General features: G+C 42.9%; 1 protein-coding gene across 2 annotated transcripts in view; it reads right to left on the reverse strand.

The window, feature by feature from the left end:
- ZNF512 (zinc finger protein 512) overlaps window positions 1–17303 on the reverse strand; it is a 121810-nt gene that overhangs the window by 53318 nt on the left and 51189 nt on the right. The window contains exons 4-8 of one of the 2 annotated variants that reach the window (XM_086928178.1): window positions 15209–15292; window positions 12811–12876; window positions 8498–8563; window positions 7114–7238; window positions 4105–4191 (exon numbers count right to left, since the gene is read on the reverse strand). In XM_086928178.1, coding sequence (XP_086784304.1) covers window positions 4105–4191; window positions 7114–7238; window positions 8498–8563; window positions 12811–12876; window positions 15209–15292 — 428 coding nt within the window. Of the gene's footprint in view, window positions 1–4104; window positions 4192–7113; window positions 7239–8490; window positions 8564–12810; window positions 12877–15208; window positions 15293–17303 lie in introns of both variants that reach the window. The other variant, XM_086928179.1, reaches the window with a different exon arrangement.

Here is a 17303-nt window from a genome sequence, read left to right on the forward strand (position 1 = left end):
ACTGGAGAAGAGGAAATGTTCCACATTTGACTGTGGTGCCCAGGGCGGACGGTGGGAAACTGTCCCCCCTCCAGCTGCAATCTTCATTATTCTTTGGGCTTCCCTACAACTTTTTTCTTTTACAGCTATGTGACACTCTGGTTAAAAAGAAGCTCCAAGGGTAAATTATTTTCTTTCGAGTCCTTAGGTAGTCCGATATTACTCTATGGGTGCTGTCATGTACCACTGGGGTCCTCTGACCCACCAGTGCTACTTTAGTCCATCTGTAAAACCAAGTGACTCCCTTTAGGCACTTGACTCTTGATGGGTGACCAAGCTGAGTAGTCTAGGAGGTGGACTGAGTATGTTCAACATTTCTATAGAAGCTCCTCAGGCTGCAGTGTGGGTAATCATGGAGACACTTAATTTAAGATCATGGCCAAGAATTGTGTGGCCTGTTACTGGGCTTGTTGGAATAGGAGAGGGAAAATTCCTAAGAAAAGCCATATCAAAAACAGTCATACGAGGGCTTATGAAAAGTACAAGCCTCCAGAGTATAACACTGCTTTTTTCTAGATGGACCTTAAGCCCAACTCTGATAGTGCCCGCTGTCAAGAAATGAAACATCAGCTTCAGAAAGGTTGACTGCTCCAGAGAAGGAAAGTGGATGTTGCAGGCAAAAAGGTGTGGTACCTCCTCCGCAGCTCTAAAAGGTGCAAGAACAACAACACTCTTAGGGGAAAATGATAGCTCGCGTAAAAAACATTCAAACATTTGTGAATGTTCTTCCCAAAGAATGCTAGTTTTTGGCAAGGTGTTACAAGAAGGACCTCTTCTGTAAAACTCAGTATTTAGCACTACTATAGACTCCATTGAGTTTACAGTTTCAGGCTACTGTCAAGGCATCATGATGGGAGGAGCTTTCTGGCTGAGCCTCCCCACCTTGAAGTCTGAGGCTCAGATCAAAATTCTAAACCTCCCATTCTCTAGCTGTGCTTTTTGACAAGAATACCGAGAAGGTGATGCAAAGGATAAAAAGCAAGGCTGAAACATTGAAAGTGCTGGTTCTGAGAAATGGAGAAAAAATATTAAAGTCTTAATTCAGCCACAAGGATCTACAATACCACAAGCACAAGAGGGTTAAATCCCCTTACTGGTCGTACCAGCAACAACACCTAAGATACATCTACCACCTAAGATGAGGCAAAAGAAGCATGTCGTCCAACCGGCCCCAGACTGTCAGCTCAACAGGACAACAGGACTATGACTACATCTGTAACCCTCTCCTCTCCCACATATATTTAACTCCACTAGGAGGTTGAATACCTCGTAATTCAAAGATGATGCGAAACATTATAGGCAATAATCTTTTCCCGACTACTGTGAGAGATGCCTATTCACTTGCTTCAAGGTCTCTTATACGTCAGTCTACTGGCGTCAAAGTCAAAATACCATCACCAACAAGTGGATCAGAAGACAGAAATGCAGCATGCTGGCGCTTCAGATATTTCCTCATCTATGAGAAGGAGGGTGGCAGTGTGTGGTTCACTTGCTGGATGCATACTTATACATTCTGGTGGTTAGGAAACAGAAGACCTTACTGCAGTTTGTTCTGGGAAAATGCCCTTTCTAATGAACAGTATACCCTTTCAGGATGAAGTCTGCAAAAAGACAATTCTCCAAAACGTTTTAAAATGTATGGCAGTAGTGGCAGCTTGCCAATGTAAACAAAATGTATTCATGTACTAATATCTGAATTATTGTCAAAACAAACAGTCTAAACAAGGTGAAATAGGACATACAGTGCACAATTCTAGAGGTGCAGAGCCACGTCTATAATCAGTTTCCTAAAGACGAGTGCGCCATAACATTTTTAAAGGTATCAATATATCGTATCATCAGTGCTTAATTTGTAAAAAATTAAGTGCCAGGGCCTTCCTCAGGAGGCAAGTGTAGTATGCACCACCCACTGCCCCCGCTAGTGCTACCAATGACAATACCAAACCAGCTACTAACCATCACACGCCTACAAGTGTGACAGTTCAGACTACTCCAGACACTACAACTGTGTCTGGATGATCAATGCATATAATGGGAGAAAACAAACTCTGAATGTCTCCAGCACTCAAAAACAAAATCCATTTCATGGTGGTGCAAGAGAACCAGCCTAGGGCTAAGAGTTCTTTCCCATACAATCTTCTGAAATCATGAGTCACAGATGCCTCCCTTATGGGCTGTGAAGCTCGTCTAGGCAACTTGATCAGTGAAGGGGAAATTATGCCACATAAAGTTTCTTACATACAGAGCACCTTACTAAGCTCGGATGGCCTACCTAACTTCTCCGACGATGGACAAAGTTCTAGCTCAGAGAGACACCACCAAAGCTCACTACATGAAATAAACAGGGTAGCATCAAATCCAGATAACTATCTGTGGAGGCACCATGTATGCGACAATGGCTCTTGGTCAGTAATCGGTCAATAACAGCGATTCATACATCCAGAAGTACCGAATCAACCAAACGTACTCAGCATATTTCTGAAGAAAAACTGCGACTGGGTCTTAAATGATGACAATAGTTTCCTAGACGGCTTCCAAGACTGGTGTGGCCTCTTTTTCACATCTCAAAACTCCAAGTGACCTTGCTTCTCGTCTAGTAGATGGGTACCAGGAGCTCTGTAAACTGCTCTTCTGATGAACTGGTCAAGGAAATTCCTGTAGCTTTACCCAAATTCCACCAATATGATGACTTTTGAAACTACAGAGTTCCCACACAATTTCAATTCTCATTGCTTCTGAATGGCCTAGACAGTTGTGGTTCTTCAAAACCACACAAGAGATTTCAGGTAAAATCAAACCTATTGACGAGGCTTCAGGGGACAACTATTCTACCTGAATCTGACATCCATGAATTTATCAGCAGGCTTCCTGCGGTCGGACAGAATTTGAGTCTTCTTCAGCCATGCATGGAGATCCCAATAGACATTACAAGCCATTTGACAAGAACATCTTACACATACATGTTAAAATGTTTATACTTATGGTGCTAACAGCAAGACTCCACCCTGAGATTTTGCCAAGAATCGGTTACCATACTAGCTCCACCTAGCTTCGGCTAAACTCCTATTTGCCTCAGCGACGGTCCATCTTGCAGATATTACAGCCAATGCAAAAATCCACTGACAAAAAAACCTTTCATTTTTAAGGTCCTGGTGAGAAAATAATTTTCTGAAAAAGGTCTTTCCTTCCATCATTCATTTTCTGTGGGAGGGAAATTTGAAGCTCTCAAAATTAAGATTTTCTCCATTAGAACCCATGAACCACGACTTAAATGCAGCATCTCCCAAGGCAAGCATCCTTTTTGGTGGCGATTACTTCTGCATGCAGAGATAGTGTGCTGGATGCCCACTCAGTTGAGTACTGTACAGTGCTACACGGGTCGTTATGAAAGCACACACTGAAAACAAAATGTGTACCTAAAAAATGTTTCATTAATGAAAAATAGGTTGTGAAAGAGCCAAGTTGAGCCAAGGTACCCTAACCTCAAGGAATGAACAACTTAACTGCCCACCTGACACTATTCATTTAAGGATTAGGATTCCTTGAAGGAGTACAACAAAAATTCCTGCAGCATTTACAGCTTTATTTTTTATTGTAGGGAACAGTTGAATTGGATTTTTCAACAATAATCTCAAATGGCGTTTCAAATTATCTCAGTTTAAAAAGGACCAACCAAAACCGTTGCTTTCGCTAGGTGAGTTTTCCTTTAAATGAAAGATATATCTACTCAAATATGTGCAGAGATCTCACACACTGTGAAACCACCCTGTCTATAAATATCAAAGATCCTATAAAGGAGACCACGAACATGCACTGGTTGGACATTCTTAAGTCTCTGTCACTATCTATGCAAAATCCCACTGTTAATGCAGAGTCGGTGTCCAACTCCCCTATTCCTGCATTAACTTGCTAACAGCTCTGGGGCCCTCTGAACCCTTTCACTCCTAGGAACCTAAAGATGTACTCACTCGCCCATCCATCCACCCACTCACTCCCACTAATGTACTCACTCGCCCATCCATCCACCCACTCCCTCCCACTAATAACCGGACGGATACTCATTACCATATTGTTGTGGTCAGCCATGATGTGGTACTTCATCCCAGGAGCAGATCTGAGCTGCTTGCCACAGTGCTGACATTTAAACACTACCTAAGGGAAACAAAACTGGAATCAAAACAAAGCATACATAATTGCAACACAAACTCCATGGTTTTCTCACACCTTTGTTCTTGAATCAGTAAGAGTTAAATATGGCTACATCATATAACAATTTTCCCCACTGAAGAATTGGTTTAATTTTTAGAGATTGGAGTTATCCTGTTACTGATCTTGTGGGCCAACCAATGCATGTTTAGTAAATCACCCCCTTTTCCCAGATAGTTAACGTTTTCCGCAACTTTCTAAAGTAAAACCACAACATAATGCGTTTCACTGGTTAGGATTCTTATACTGCCATTTTCACAAACTAAGACATGTCAAAATGTTCTTGCTTGTTTATTCAAGGGGGTCAAGGCGGTAATTGAGCTTTGCCTGAGAGAATCAAGGATGTATCCCAATTAAAAAGAGTTGAGGAGGAAATGTTGGAGAACTATTTAACAGGTAACTGTTTTTCTCACGTACAGAGTTTAGCTAGATTCCTGGTGGACGTGAGCAGAAGCGATGGCAACAAATATATCAGCAAATCGTTCAAGTTTAAGTACATCAGCCCAGTAACTTAAGTCCAAGCATTTTATATGATTTAAAGTCTACTTTACAAAGAGGGCTTCAAGATTACCCTCAATATTATGCATTGGCAAATACGCATTTTTGCAGAGGCAAGCATATGTGTGTTGAATGGGAGCACACGTGTGTAGGGTTATCTCAAATAAATGATATTGTAGAGATCAACTTTTACTTATCCTGGTAACACAATTGATGGATATTGCGAGAGAGAAAGGGCAGATCCAAAACTGACAGAAGGATCAGACGTTTTACACATTACAATTGGCTCTGGCTTCAACCAGCAAACCTATCACTCCACAAGAGACATAATTTACAGGCGTGAGTACCACACAGCAAATCTATGCCTGAAATTAGATCTTACAAGCGTAAGACTTAGGGAGTAGAGCCAGCACCACAGTGTATACAGCACTTACTAGACTGGAGGCGGTACACTTCTATCTCAGATTAACAAGACCTGCAGGCTCAGACCTTGCTGAGAGAACCATAGCAAATGAGCCATATAGGATGGCAAGTGTTTGCTTAAACGAGTTCTCTATAAGGTGTAAGATCAGTCACCTCTCAGGTTACACGTTGTTTGTAGATTTTGGTTTCAGATAGCTCAGAAATGAGAGCAATCTTTTTCTGCACAGATCCTATAGTCCAAGGCATTAAGACATCAGGGTTGTACCTTAGGTGCACTGTTCTTATTGCACACACTTGATTAAACATACAACAAATATAACTGGTATGGCGGGGATAAAAGGCAGTAATGAGCAGGAAAAGTCACTTAAATATTGACTTTCAGTGCACATCTGCTCTACAGCCCACCAAGACAGCTGTCTGGAAGAAGGTCCATGAGAGATTTTCTTGATATAAAATGCAGTTATGTTATTTTGATTACTTGTATTGTTTCAGTTATTAAGTAAAAATAGTTCTTGCATAGTGCACAAACTCTAACCTTTTGTGCACAGCTTCTGCTATCCTCTTCTCTCTCAATCGCGGTCTCTCACCATCGTCCTTGTGCGGTATTTCTTTCCCTCCATCAACTGACAAATTCCATTTCAGAGCTGCAAAGGTCTTTTTGCTATTGGACTTCCAACACTAAAAACACCTCTATGGTGTACACTTTACGCTATTACCGTTTATCAGATCTTTCAAGTACTTACAGGATTTGCAGGCTGTTTTGGGCACTCCAGTAAATAGACTTAAAATCTCAAGATATCGTGACCAGGATTACTGGCCGAATATAATTATAAATGCACCATTTGCTTTGTTTAGTGAACTGCATGTGTAGCTTCTGCATGTAGGACAGCACATGCATTTTGTTAATGAAGATGTGAAAATGTCCAAGGCCCTTGCTAGAGGGAAGGCACTCTGCCCTTCTGTCAAGAATACCAGATACGACCGTATGACAGAACAACGCAGGTAAAAACACTGCAGGCCTTTACTAGGCATTGTTTTAGCACACCTATGATTTTACTTGGCAGGCCAGTACCCCCCATTATTAGTCTAACTAAGTAAGGTAAGTATTGCATACTTACCTTAAATGCCTGGTAAAGTAATGTGTGGTAAAGGCCTATACATGGTGAAAATATGTATTGTATTGTATTGTATTGTATATTGGATTTATATAGCGCTTACCACCCAGGGGTCTTTAAGCGCTTGCCTTGGGAACCCGTCCTGGCTTTTCCCTGTGAGATAGCCCCTACAGGGCATCCCCAAGGTGAAAGCCAGGCATCCCGCCGCGGGGGGCCGTTATGGAGATTAAGCAAGCTTAATGCCCAGAGTTGCAGAGTGTGAACCCATGATTAGGTCAGGCACCGAAGCAAGAATTATCGAGTCCGTGGACATTTTGAGCTCAAGACCCTGCCGCGTCGGGAATTGAACCCTGGTCCCGGGTCTGGCCTCTGCTTCAGGGTCTGCCTGCTCTAACCAGTGAGCCACACTTCTCCACAATATGCGTGGTAATAAATGTGTGGTAAAGGCACTGCATTGTAAAAATTTCGATGTAAAGACTCTTTCTCACCAGAGATGAAAATATGTAAATTACAGCTGCAGACACACCTGAAATGAACATGTATGCAAGACTTTAGACCAACAGTGCAGAAATCATGACTCCTGTGTAAACTCCTAAAAACAAATCACAGTGGTTTTTATCAGAGCCTCAAAAGGGAGTAAACGTACCACCTGCCAACTCTACTTCTAAAAATCATATTTATTGTAAGTATGATACTCCGAACAAATCCTTGGTGACGATTTGAGGGACTTCGAACAGTGCTATCATTTGAGCCTCTATAGTCACAGGATAACCGTAATCAGCATTTGCTCCCTTTGTGTAAGATACTCGCTTGCAATGCTTAGCTTCCTTACCTCCCTGCAGGTGGACATGTGCTTCTTCAAGCCCTCCACAGTCTTCCTAGTAACACCACGGCACGTGGGACAATTTATTTTGCCCCGGTCCAGAATCTCCAGATACCACCGTTCTTCTGTGCTACCTAAGGTTTGGAAAGTAATCAAGGTTTAAAAGGTGCAGACTCAGGATTTATATAACGGTCAGATCTTTCGTCAGATTGTTCATTTGCAGTTTTCATTAAACTAGCAGGGAAGAATTCACAAGGTTAATAGTCGAAGGATGATTTTGTTACAAAATGAGAAATGCAACTAAAGTAACAGGATCATTAAGATACTGTCTGAGGTCGAAACCTGATTCCATACCCATATCTAGAGTGATCAAGAGCATCTTCTACAGGTACGGGGTTGCCTGAAATATACATGACTATCAGCTCAGACTCTCAAAAGCACTTTGCAAGAGTTCAGTAGTGCTTAGCTATCATTAGCGATAGGAATTCCTCTTAAGTCTCTTGACCACCGAAAGCTCACAAAAGGCTCCAAGCCTAGAGCCATTTTGATTCCCTTCCTATAAGTCACTGTACAATGGTGTTACTCGGATTCTAAGATGATGAACGTAGGTAAAGACTAGAGAAGACACCTGCACTGTCGAATTATTATGACTAGTAACTGTTGAACTGTGATGAACTAATCAGAACAGAATGTCAAGCAGGGCCAAAGAAAAATAGAACCACAGAAGTGAAATCTCACATAAAGCCTCCGAGCATCGAATAAAGCACGCTGAAGTCCACTCTTCAGTCGGTTTCAAAGTATTTGCTTAAGTCATAAACTGGTTTCCATAAAGCTGCCATTCAAATCTTGACTAGGGCATAGGATGGGTAGGAAAACTCTTAAAGATTCAAATGCTTCATACAGATCCATCATTAATTGACTGTTCAGAAAATGTTCAACTAATTGAAGGTGATCTTTTATTCACCTTGAATGCTGCAATGGGCAGGTCTTGTCATGAGACCTCTCCGAGTTGCAACCAGCGATGGGATGCCTATGGGTAGCCATGCGCTCTTTTAAATGTGAATTATTAATAATAACCAGAGCTCCATAATACCCTGCAGGTGTCAAAGGCATCTTTTGACATGATTTATACCAGATCTCATGTGACCATAGACATACACACACATTTTCCTACATTTTCGGATATGATAACTGATAGGTACACACTCTTTACAGGGCAGCAGGTAGAATTTTGTGGGAGCAGGTTTGAGATAGAAGCACTATTAAATAATTGTTCTACATGCATCTCTGATCTGGCCTGGATAGTGGGATCCACATAGGGTAGACCTCCAAGTTCATGAAGCCACATCAGCGCTAACTTAATTTACTGTGAAGAGTTGGATTTACCTCCTACCTGCTGGGTATGATGGAGGTTCTTTTCGCGCCATTCGACCTTTAGGTTTTGAGTTCTGCTTTTTTTCTGGGGATAATAAGAGAACAGGATATAGCGTATGAAAATGGCAATTCTAAGCTCAGATTCTAAACTTTCACATTCCCTTCTCACATATTGCCTCCAGCTGGAAAAAGTAAGAGGCCAGAGGGAAAGAACAAGCTACTGATTGGTCACCTATTCAAAGTTGAATATATTGAATAAAATGTGCAATGGTTCTGAAGAGAAAGAAATGTCACATTAAGTTTTGTTTCATTTAACTGGCACGTGGGATTAAATGCTCTGGAAGGATCATGCAACAAGAGAACACTTTAAAATAAAATTAAGTTACAAAAAACAATATGCAAGTAATATGTTTCAGCTGATGAGGTTCAAGCATCTTAGACTGGCTTATCTTTTGCTCTTCACTTAAGGAAATCTGGACTGAGTGTGGCACGGGTGCCCAGAGCACCTTTATTCCTGGGGTAGGCTTGCTGATGGGAAGTGCACAACTCTGCCTTTTTTCTCAAAGACTGATCAGGATCCTCTAACAAGAGACTATCAGGTAGAACAATAATGACAACTAATCTTAAACACTTCTTTTTTTTCTTCTATGTACCACTGTGTATGTTTCAATATGGTCATAATATCTTTTACCTGAGTGTTGGAGGCTGGTTAGTATAAGGTGCACACTTATTTAAGTGAAGCACCTTGCACTAATCCAAGCAACCATTATTGTGGTTTTAGTGGCCTTAGACTACCATATAAAGCTCTAAGTGGTAGCTGTGGAGAGCAGCTTTTAAGCTTTGTCGGAAGGAGTGTTAAGTAGCTGGTTTTACCAGATGAAATCATATAGTGTAGGTGAAATGAAAAAGAACCAAGTATGTGGAATGCTAACTGTGACCAAAGTCAGAACTTGAGCCATGAGACTCGGAAGAGCTGGGGACACAAAGAACCACCCGTGGTAAGTACCCAGGATCCCCACAGAGGCTGTGTGCAGAGTGGAAACACAGTCGCATACTCATTAGAAGTCCACAGGAAAGTCGCGGTTGACATTTTGGAGAAGAAGGGCCCTTCCCAGTGGCCCCTGAAGAAACCCAGTGGAAGACAGAAAATTGGGGAGCTAACCCACCTGTGGATACCCCAGGAACCAGGATACCAACACCAGGGAAGCCGGGTGCATAGGGGTGAAGTGACTTTGGAAACTGCCATATTCCACAATGGAGGACTTTAGTAAAGATGCCGCAGGCGAAGAATGTGCAGGAGTCTAGTGGAATGCAAGGGTGGATTCTTGAAAAGAAGAACCTGCATGGAGAGGGGGCAGAGTCTAAGTCACTCGGAGGTGACAAGGAGGCATGCCCACCAATGACGGAAGATGCAGGAGTGATGTTGGTGACCGTGCCGCTGCAGCTGTGAGGACCAGGCAATGTTAAGAAAGACTAGGAACCGTTCTCAAGCTGTCCCACGTCGGAAGTCAAGAACAAGGGGGTCGATGTCAGGCAAGAGCACCAACAAGCCTTGGCAGCAGCAACAGACATGGAAAACAATGAAGGAGCAACTTTGGGGACCAGCAAGGTCCAAGGAACTCGCCAAGTGCAGGAGAGTCAGAGCAGTCCCTGAGCAAGCAGGGGAGCCCACTGAAGCAGGAAAAGACCCTCAGAGGACCCACAGGCTGAAGGCACAGGAGCCGCAAGAGGACTTCCAGCAGCTCACCAAAGATGAAGGCCCAAAGTGCAGAGGATGCGGTGAGGACGAAGATCTTGGTAGGAAGAGATGCTGGAGCTTCTTGTAGGCCGAAGATCTCTGGAGTGCAGAGCCAACAAACCTTGGCAACGGCAAGTCGGCGAAGTGCACAGGGATTCAGTCCCAGCAGTTCTGACGAGGGATACTGGCCACAGAATTGCAGAGAGGACAGGTTAGGCCTTGAGGGAGTTGCAGAACCACCATGGTTGCTGAGCCTTTCGAAGTCCGTGGGACGTCAGGAGCAGCAAACCGGTCAACTTCGTTGCAGAGCCTGCAGATGCAGTGGAGTGACTCATTCACTCCAAGGGAGATTACTTTGGGTGTCTTTGATGCCTACAGGTATATTAAAGATCCTGGAAGCAGCACAGACATAGATGAGGAAGAAGACTTGCCTAACAGCAAGACCAGGCACAGCAGGAGCCTTACTTGATGCAGTCTTGTTTACAGGCGAAGTCCAAGTGTCCAGACGGTCAAAGAGTGACGTTGTTTCAGGCTTGCGTCTTTTCCCACAACGAATCTGAGGACGCACCCACAGGTAAGCCCTTTTATAACCTACAAAAAGGGTTTGGATGAGTCAGGGGTCCCTCCGAGAAGAGGGGCTGGACAAAGGGGAGGATACTCCCATGTCCTTTGTCCAGTTTTGCGCCAGAGCCGGAGTCAAGGGCTCCCAGAACTGGTTCTAACTAAAGCATGCAAGGAGAGCACCAAATGTTCCTTTCAAAGCAGTCTAGTGGTGCTGGCAAGCAACTCACCCCAGCCCAAAACACTCAGTCCTATCTGGCAGGTGTTCACACCTTCCTGTGACAAGAAACCTATTGTTCTACCTTCCCCTGCTCGAGCTCAGCTCAGCAGCAGGAGGGCAGAATCGAGTCTGGGGTCAGCAGCAGCACTAGTTTGCTGGCAGACCCTGGAAGGCTGTTACCAAGAGTACTGGGGGCTTCCCGGAGGAATCCCCCAACCCCCCGCAGTGCATGGACTCATACATCCAACACCGGTAAACAAATCAAACATGCCCAGGGTCGGCACAGCCACTATATAGTTAGCCATTGCATAATGACGCAAAGCCACTATACGTATCAAAATGGCTGACCGCACTTACAAAGCATGGAGAATGGACTCTGTGGTTTGTAGGGGATGTCCTGCTCATGCAGGGGCACACTCACACTTATAACCCAGCACCCTGGATTCAGGATTGAAAGGCTTACCCTAGGGATGACTTATAGGTCTTAGGTGTAGTGACCACAGATATAAGAAAACGTATATCTGTCGTAAAAGGTGCTAGCACCAGCTTACACAGGCTGCAATGGCAGGCCTGTAGCCACAGTTTGAGTGGTCTTTCATGGGTGGCTTAATACATGCTGCAGCCCATGGGAGATCCACAGTGTACCTATGCCCTGGGTACCTTAGTACCACAGAATAGGAACTTACAGGAGTTTGCACTCAATTTCTTATGACAATTTGAATTATATTTGACTGTGTGCTTCCCTCTAACCCTTTTTCAAAAAAATCTTTAATACAGAATTTGCTTACATCCCAAAGAATTTCCACTTAGTGCACAGCAATACTTATTGGTTATCACTTTACTTCCAAGAGTTGCAAAAAGGCAAATTGAGCCCTACCTGGAGGAGACCACAATGAGCATTTCGGGACCACAGCAAGGAGCAAAAGAAGGATTGTGCTACTGCACAGTAGCACATCTTTTCTTCTACACCCTGAATTTCATAACCCAGAAAAACAACTGGGAATGGCATCATAAAAAGGCCTAGATGGCATGATCCACACAGCCCTATATTTACTGTTTCTGTGACAGTCATACATCCGGACAGCAGACAAAAAGACAGAAAGACGTTGCTTGAAAAATAGGAGTTAAATCACACTTGAAGAATCCTTGTACCAAAATATTGTGTCTGCCTGCATGAGACATATTGGATCTTATTTTAAAAGGAATTCTCCGAAAGGCTAGATTATCACATCTTATGACACTAGAACAGGGTATAGGGTAAGACACTTAACTGCACTCAATCTAATGAATCTTGGTCACGTTATATCTAGGGGTGCCAAGAACCTGAGGCCATATACCCCTAGGCCTCCAAAATCAGTGCCAAGGCACTGTACACAATTCAAAGAAATAGTTCGGCACACCATAAAATGTTCAATGAGCAATATCAGAGAGGTCAAAAAATATATCAGTAAGCCATTATGTATTCTTTTCTTTCTTTATTTTCAGTCGTCACATCTGACTGTATATACACAAATGCAAGCTCACTTCCTCTGTTTTACAACTGTGATTTAGCTGTCAGTACGTCAGCTGTAGGGAATGTCTGAAGTTAAGGCAACTGATTGCAAAGGTCATTTTTTAACATACATCCATTGATATTGACTACTGCGCATGTGCACTGTTCATAAGCATTGTCACTGCAGACGTCAAAGCAAGTCACATGCAGCGCTAACACCAGTTGAGTCTCTTGGCTCCTAACTGGCATCCAACCAAACAAACTGCAAAACCAGAGCTGGGCTAACTTCATTTAGTGTGAAGAGCTGGATTTACCTCCTACCTGCTGTGTGTGATGGTGGCTCTTTGATTGCATTGCGGCCTTTAGTTTGAGAGTTCTTCTTCTTTTCTGGGAATAATAAGAGAATGGGTTAGAGTATTATAAACTGGCAATTTTATGCTCCGGCTTTAATTATTTAATTTCAATTCCTCACACAATGTGTCCAGCAAGTTGTAAAAATCAGATGTAGCTTGGAAAACTATTGAAAGTTGAAGACATTGAATAAAACATGCAATCTTTCTGAAGACAAATCTCACATAACAAATACTGCCTTGAACCAAAATACAAGTGAATTATTCTTACACAAGTGTAACTGAAACTACTGCCTGGGGCATAATAGAAGCCAGGCTTTACTACTGCAACATCAAATACGAAGGCATGCGCGACAATACTTTACAATGAGGCAGAAGTCTGCAGGAGTCATAGCAGCGAGAAAATAGCTACAACAGGGCAATTCTGAGAGGATTCCATGTGCCCCTTGGGGCAAGTACCTCAAAAAGAACCACTAGTAACGGAAATACCAGAGCTGACCATACTTGCACTGAAGAACACCAGCCTCTCACACCACAAGGTTTACAATATTTCCAAGGCAGCACGATTCAGAGGGCCAGATTATCTCAGAAACGCAATTAGGAAATCACCATTCCTAATGTATGAATTCTATTTCTGAGTGAGCTACCACCACTTTTCAACTGGTGGTAAAAAAATATATGTTTGGCGACTGGAATTCGGTTGCAAAACATTAATTTTATTTTATTTTATTTATTTGAGTTTTTATATAGCGCTGGCTAGACCCAGAGGTATCTGAGCGCTTTACATAAGGATCCACAAAACTACAAACTCACTTCAGTTACAAGTTACAGGAAAACATTTCAAGAGCGTTGGAAGACGGAATAAACAGAGCTTAGAAGAGTAAGGGGGGGTAAAGGTATAGGAGGGAGAAAGGCAGGAGATAGGATGAATAGGGAGACGAAGGAGAGTCTGTCAAAAGTCGGGCTGGGTAGGTGACGACCAAGGGGGAAGTCCACAGCCCATCTCCTCTATAGCTATCAAGTAGCTCCACCGGGCATTGGCTAGGGATGCCCTAAACATGCCTCTTCCACATACCAAATCGCTAATGCAAATTGCAATTCAGTAACATGTTACTGAATGACATTTTGCCTTTTGTACATTTAAATACGCTATTTGAGGTTGCAAACGGCCCAATTCTGCGAACTGAATCGTTTGCAACCTTAGTTGGCAAGGTATGCCCAGATGTGGGTCGCTTGCTCACTTTGCCACTGGATTCAAGATAGCCTGGCTGATGAGGGTTATGAACCCCAAACTGGTCCCAGGATGCTGGTTTCTGGTCCAGGGAAGGCATGGTTTGGCAGTTCAGGCTGGACTGTTCACATGATGCACAGGGTCAGACTGATTTGCATATGGCCATGTCTGAACTTGGGGTGGTGGAGTGAGCTAAAGAATGATGATGGATTAAACCCAGATCAGTTGACTGGGGGTGAGTGTTTGATTTGCTCAAGCGCTCCGTCCATCATCCCCTTTGGTATCGCATTGGCATAACCACTGCTTATAAAGTAGAATTTGGAAACATCTAAACCCTGTAAAGTCTTTCAAACGATTCAAGGAGATAATTTTGTGAAAGGCTGCTTACCAACACATCTCCATGACAAAATATATGTACAAGTGTGGTGCATGTATCAATGATGCCTAACAGTGTGTCATTGACTGTCCTATCAACTTAGGGGTTTCCTAGATTCAACACATGAGGAGTGAGTTGTTGGATATGAAGTGTGTGGTACAGGCCACAATCATATTTATTTATATATCTACAGACAACCAGGTGATTACAACAGCCCTGTAAATGCCACCTTGCATAAAGGCACAGGAATTCTTCACATAAGCAGTAGCACATATAGCGAAGAATTATTTCCTGAAATTAAAAAAGCGTTTTCAAAAACCTCTTACCACATAAGGCACTTGGATCTTAAATTAAGTGAGCTACAGTAGAAGTCACGGACAACTCTCAGAAGACCACTACATTTGTGACGGGCATATGAATAGTATTTTAATTGACTATTAAAGATGTAAATAAAACATTCTTGAAACAGTTTGTACTCAAGTGAATTAAGCCTTAGCACCCAGGTCAGATTACACCGGATGGGCTACCCTAGAAGACCTTTAGGACAGACACACATAAACTGTGCTTTTATAACTCGTAGTCACCTCTGAGCTCTGACATTCACTTGTACCACATCACAAAAGATTCAACAGTATAAAATCACAGAAAGAGCAGTACCCAGCCACCCCGAGTGACTTCCCCTTTGCAGTCTTCTCTCATGCTTCCCCTTCACTGTGCAAAATGTTGCTAGTTATCAGAGTAGTCTGGTAAGCAAAGGATAACCTGGAGGTTCAATGTCACCATCTGGAGTTTCATGTTCCTCGTCTTCCGATTTGTGAAGTCGCCTCTTCTTCGACGATTTGCCCTCTGTAAAGGTAAGTGAAAAGACAGCTCAGTGAAGAGTGGAATGCTCAAAGCAGTATCCATGGGTAAAACAGGAAATCTAGTGAAGGGACAGCCCTCCCCTTTGACTTACATTCCAGTACCAGGTCATTAAGCAATCAAAAATGACTACTGAGTGCCTCTATAGGTGGGCGCAAAGGAGGACAGTGAAAAATCTTGCAACAAGTCAAGCAAGCATTGAGCTGGCATCAAAATTCATCACCTGCAGTCAAAGTATAATTCTGAGCACCCTGATACACATGAAGTAAATTTCAAACTTACAAGGGAGTGAAATGCAATGGACTACACATAGATACTAGTTGACTGATTGCTTATTAAAATGTCACTTTGCAAAATGCTCCAATACTTCCTTGACACTCATCCAGGCACTGGAAAATCAGTCTACGACAAGACAGTCAACTGTGGTAATAATGTATCCATAAACGTCTCATTGCAAAGATGGCAGATACAGGTTTAAGATTCCCTACTGCTGACAAAAGGAGGGAACAGAGAATTTCCTGTAGTTCATGCACAGAAAGGCAACACTGCAATCACACATACACCACACAGGCAGAACATACAAGTACACACGACCTCAGGCAAGCAAACATGAATACTCTGGCAACATACATGCAAACACAAATAATTACACCTGGACAGCTCAGTAGGAGTATGCCACTTGTTCATCCTTGGAACAGTGCCCTGAAAATGTGTACCAAGCTTGTAATTGGTGGTAAAGATGTATAAGGCTTAACCAGTAAAGTCTCTCAGGTGCAGAACATGCGCATGAGTCAGTTTCCATCAAAACTGCACCATTTTTGGAGAACTGGACAGTCCACTGCTTCTGCTCGTCTTCGGCCACCGGAATGCAACCACAACACCAGCTCCCTCTGAGCCACGAGCAAAGGATGCAGAGAATGTGTTTGGTGTGATTCCCTTCCCACCTGATTGAATCTTTCCCCCATCTTGTCCTCTTCAGCAGCAAAAGGCCCCAAATGCCCAATATAATATAACGACACTGCAAGAGCAGATGGAGTCAGTGAAACAGCATCAGACTTCACAAGATAGTCCAACAGCTATCAGTTTTATTCAGTTTTTTTCTTGGACAACATCAGGGAATGGGTTTGTCGCAGAAGAGAGAGTAGTGTATTTCAGTATAAAGGACCAAAACCAAGAAGGTTCAGCCTCCTCCTAACATTAATCCAAAGAGTTGTTTGTTCAGTAAAAACTATCACAGTATCCCAGAGGGTCAGGAAGCTGAGCTTCAGCTGCTACATAGCTAAACACAGCACCTAAGAAGAAAACAACTGGAAACAGCTCATACCAAAGATCTTGAAATGCTCTGGAGTGAAATGACTGTCTCAACATAGTTAATACTAATTACTCCCATCCATGATCGAACAATCTTCAAAGTTTCTGCTGGGATCTTACAGAGCCAACTACTACACTCCCTCTTCGCCTACTACTACTTCCTTCTCTTTCCCTTCCCATCCTTCTAACAGTATTTCTTTTTGTTGCATGTGAATCCCAACATGGCCTCTCTATTTTACTTCTCATCCTCCACAAACACCAGAGACCAGTCTTAATGGCCTCTTATCAAGTGTAATAAGTCCACCCTCTTTTCTGCCACCATTTCCCTTCTACACCTATCCCCTATCAATTAGCCTCTCCCTGCATCTTCACCTCATTTCCAATGACTTCCAATGCCCATCAAAAGATGGGGTTTCTAACTCATGTTCCTTCCTCTCTATACTTGCTTCTTGCCACCCTTTATCTTATAATATCACTACTCAGCCTGTGTGAGACAAAGTAACCCTATTCAAACTCTTTCTTTCACAGAACCTGCTTACCTATTAATATAATCCACTCGTACATTTAACTACTTTCCTGTGTGCTACTAAATGAAACAGCATTAAACATGAATAGTCTATAACATCTATGATCTGATCGTTAACTCTTACACGGACATGCTCTTTATCAATTGGAACCCAGCTAC

Source organism: Lissotriton vulgaris, chromosome 6, assembly GCF_964263255.1.
Source record: "Lissotriton vulgaris chromosome 6, aLisVul1.2, whole genome shotgun sequence".
In the NCBI taxonomy this organism is placed as follows: Eukaryota; Metazoa; Chordata; class Amphibia; order Caudata; family Salamandridae; genus Lissotriton; species Lissotriton vulgaris.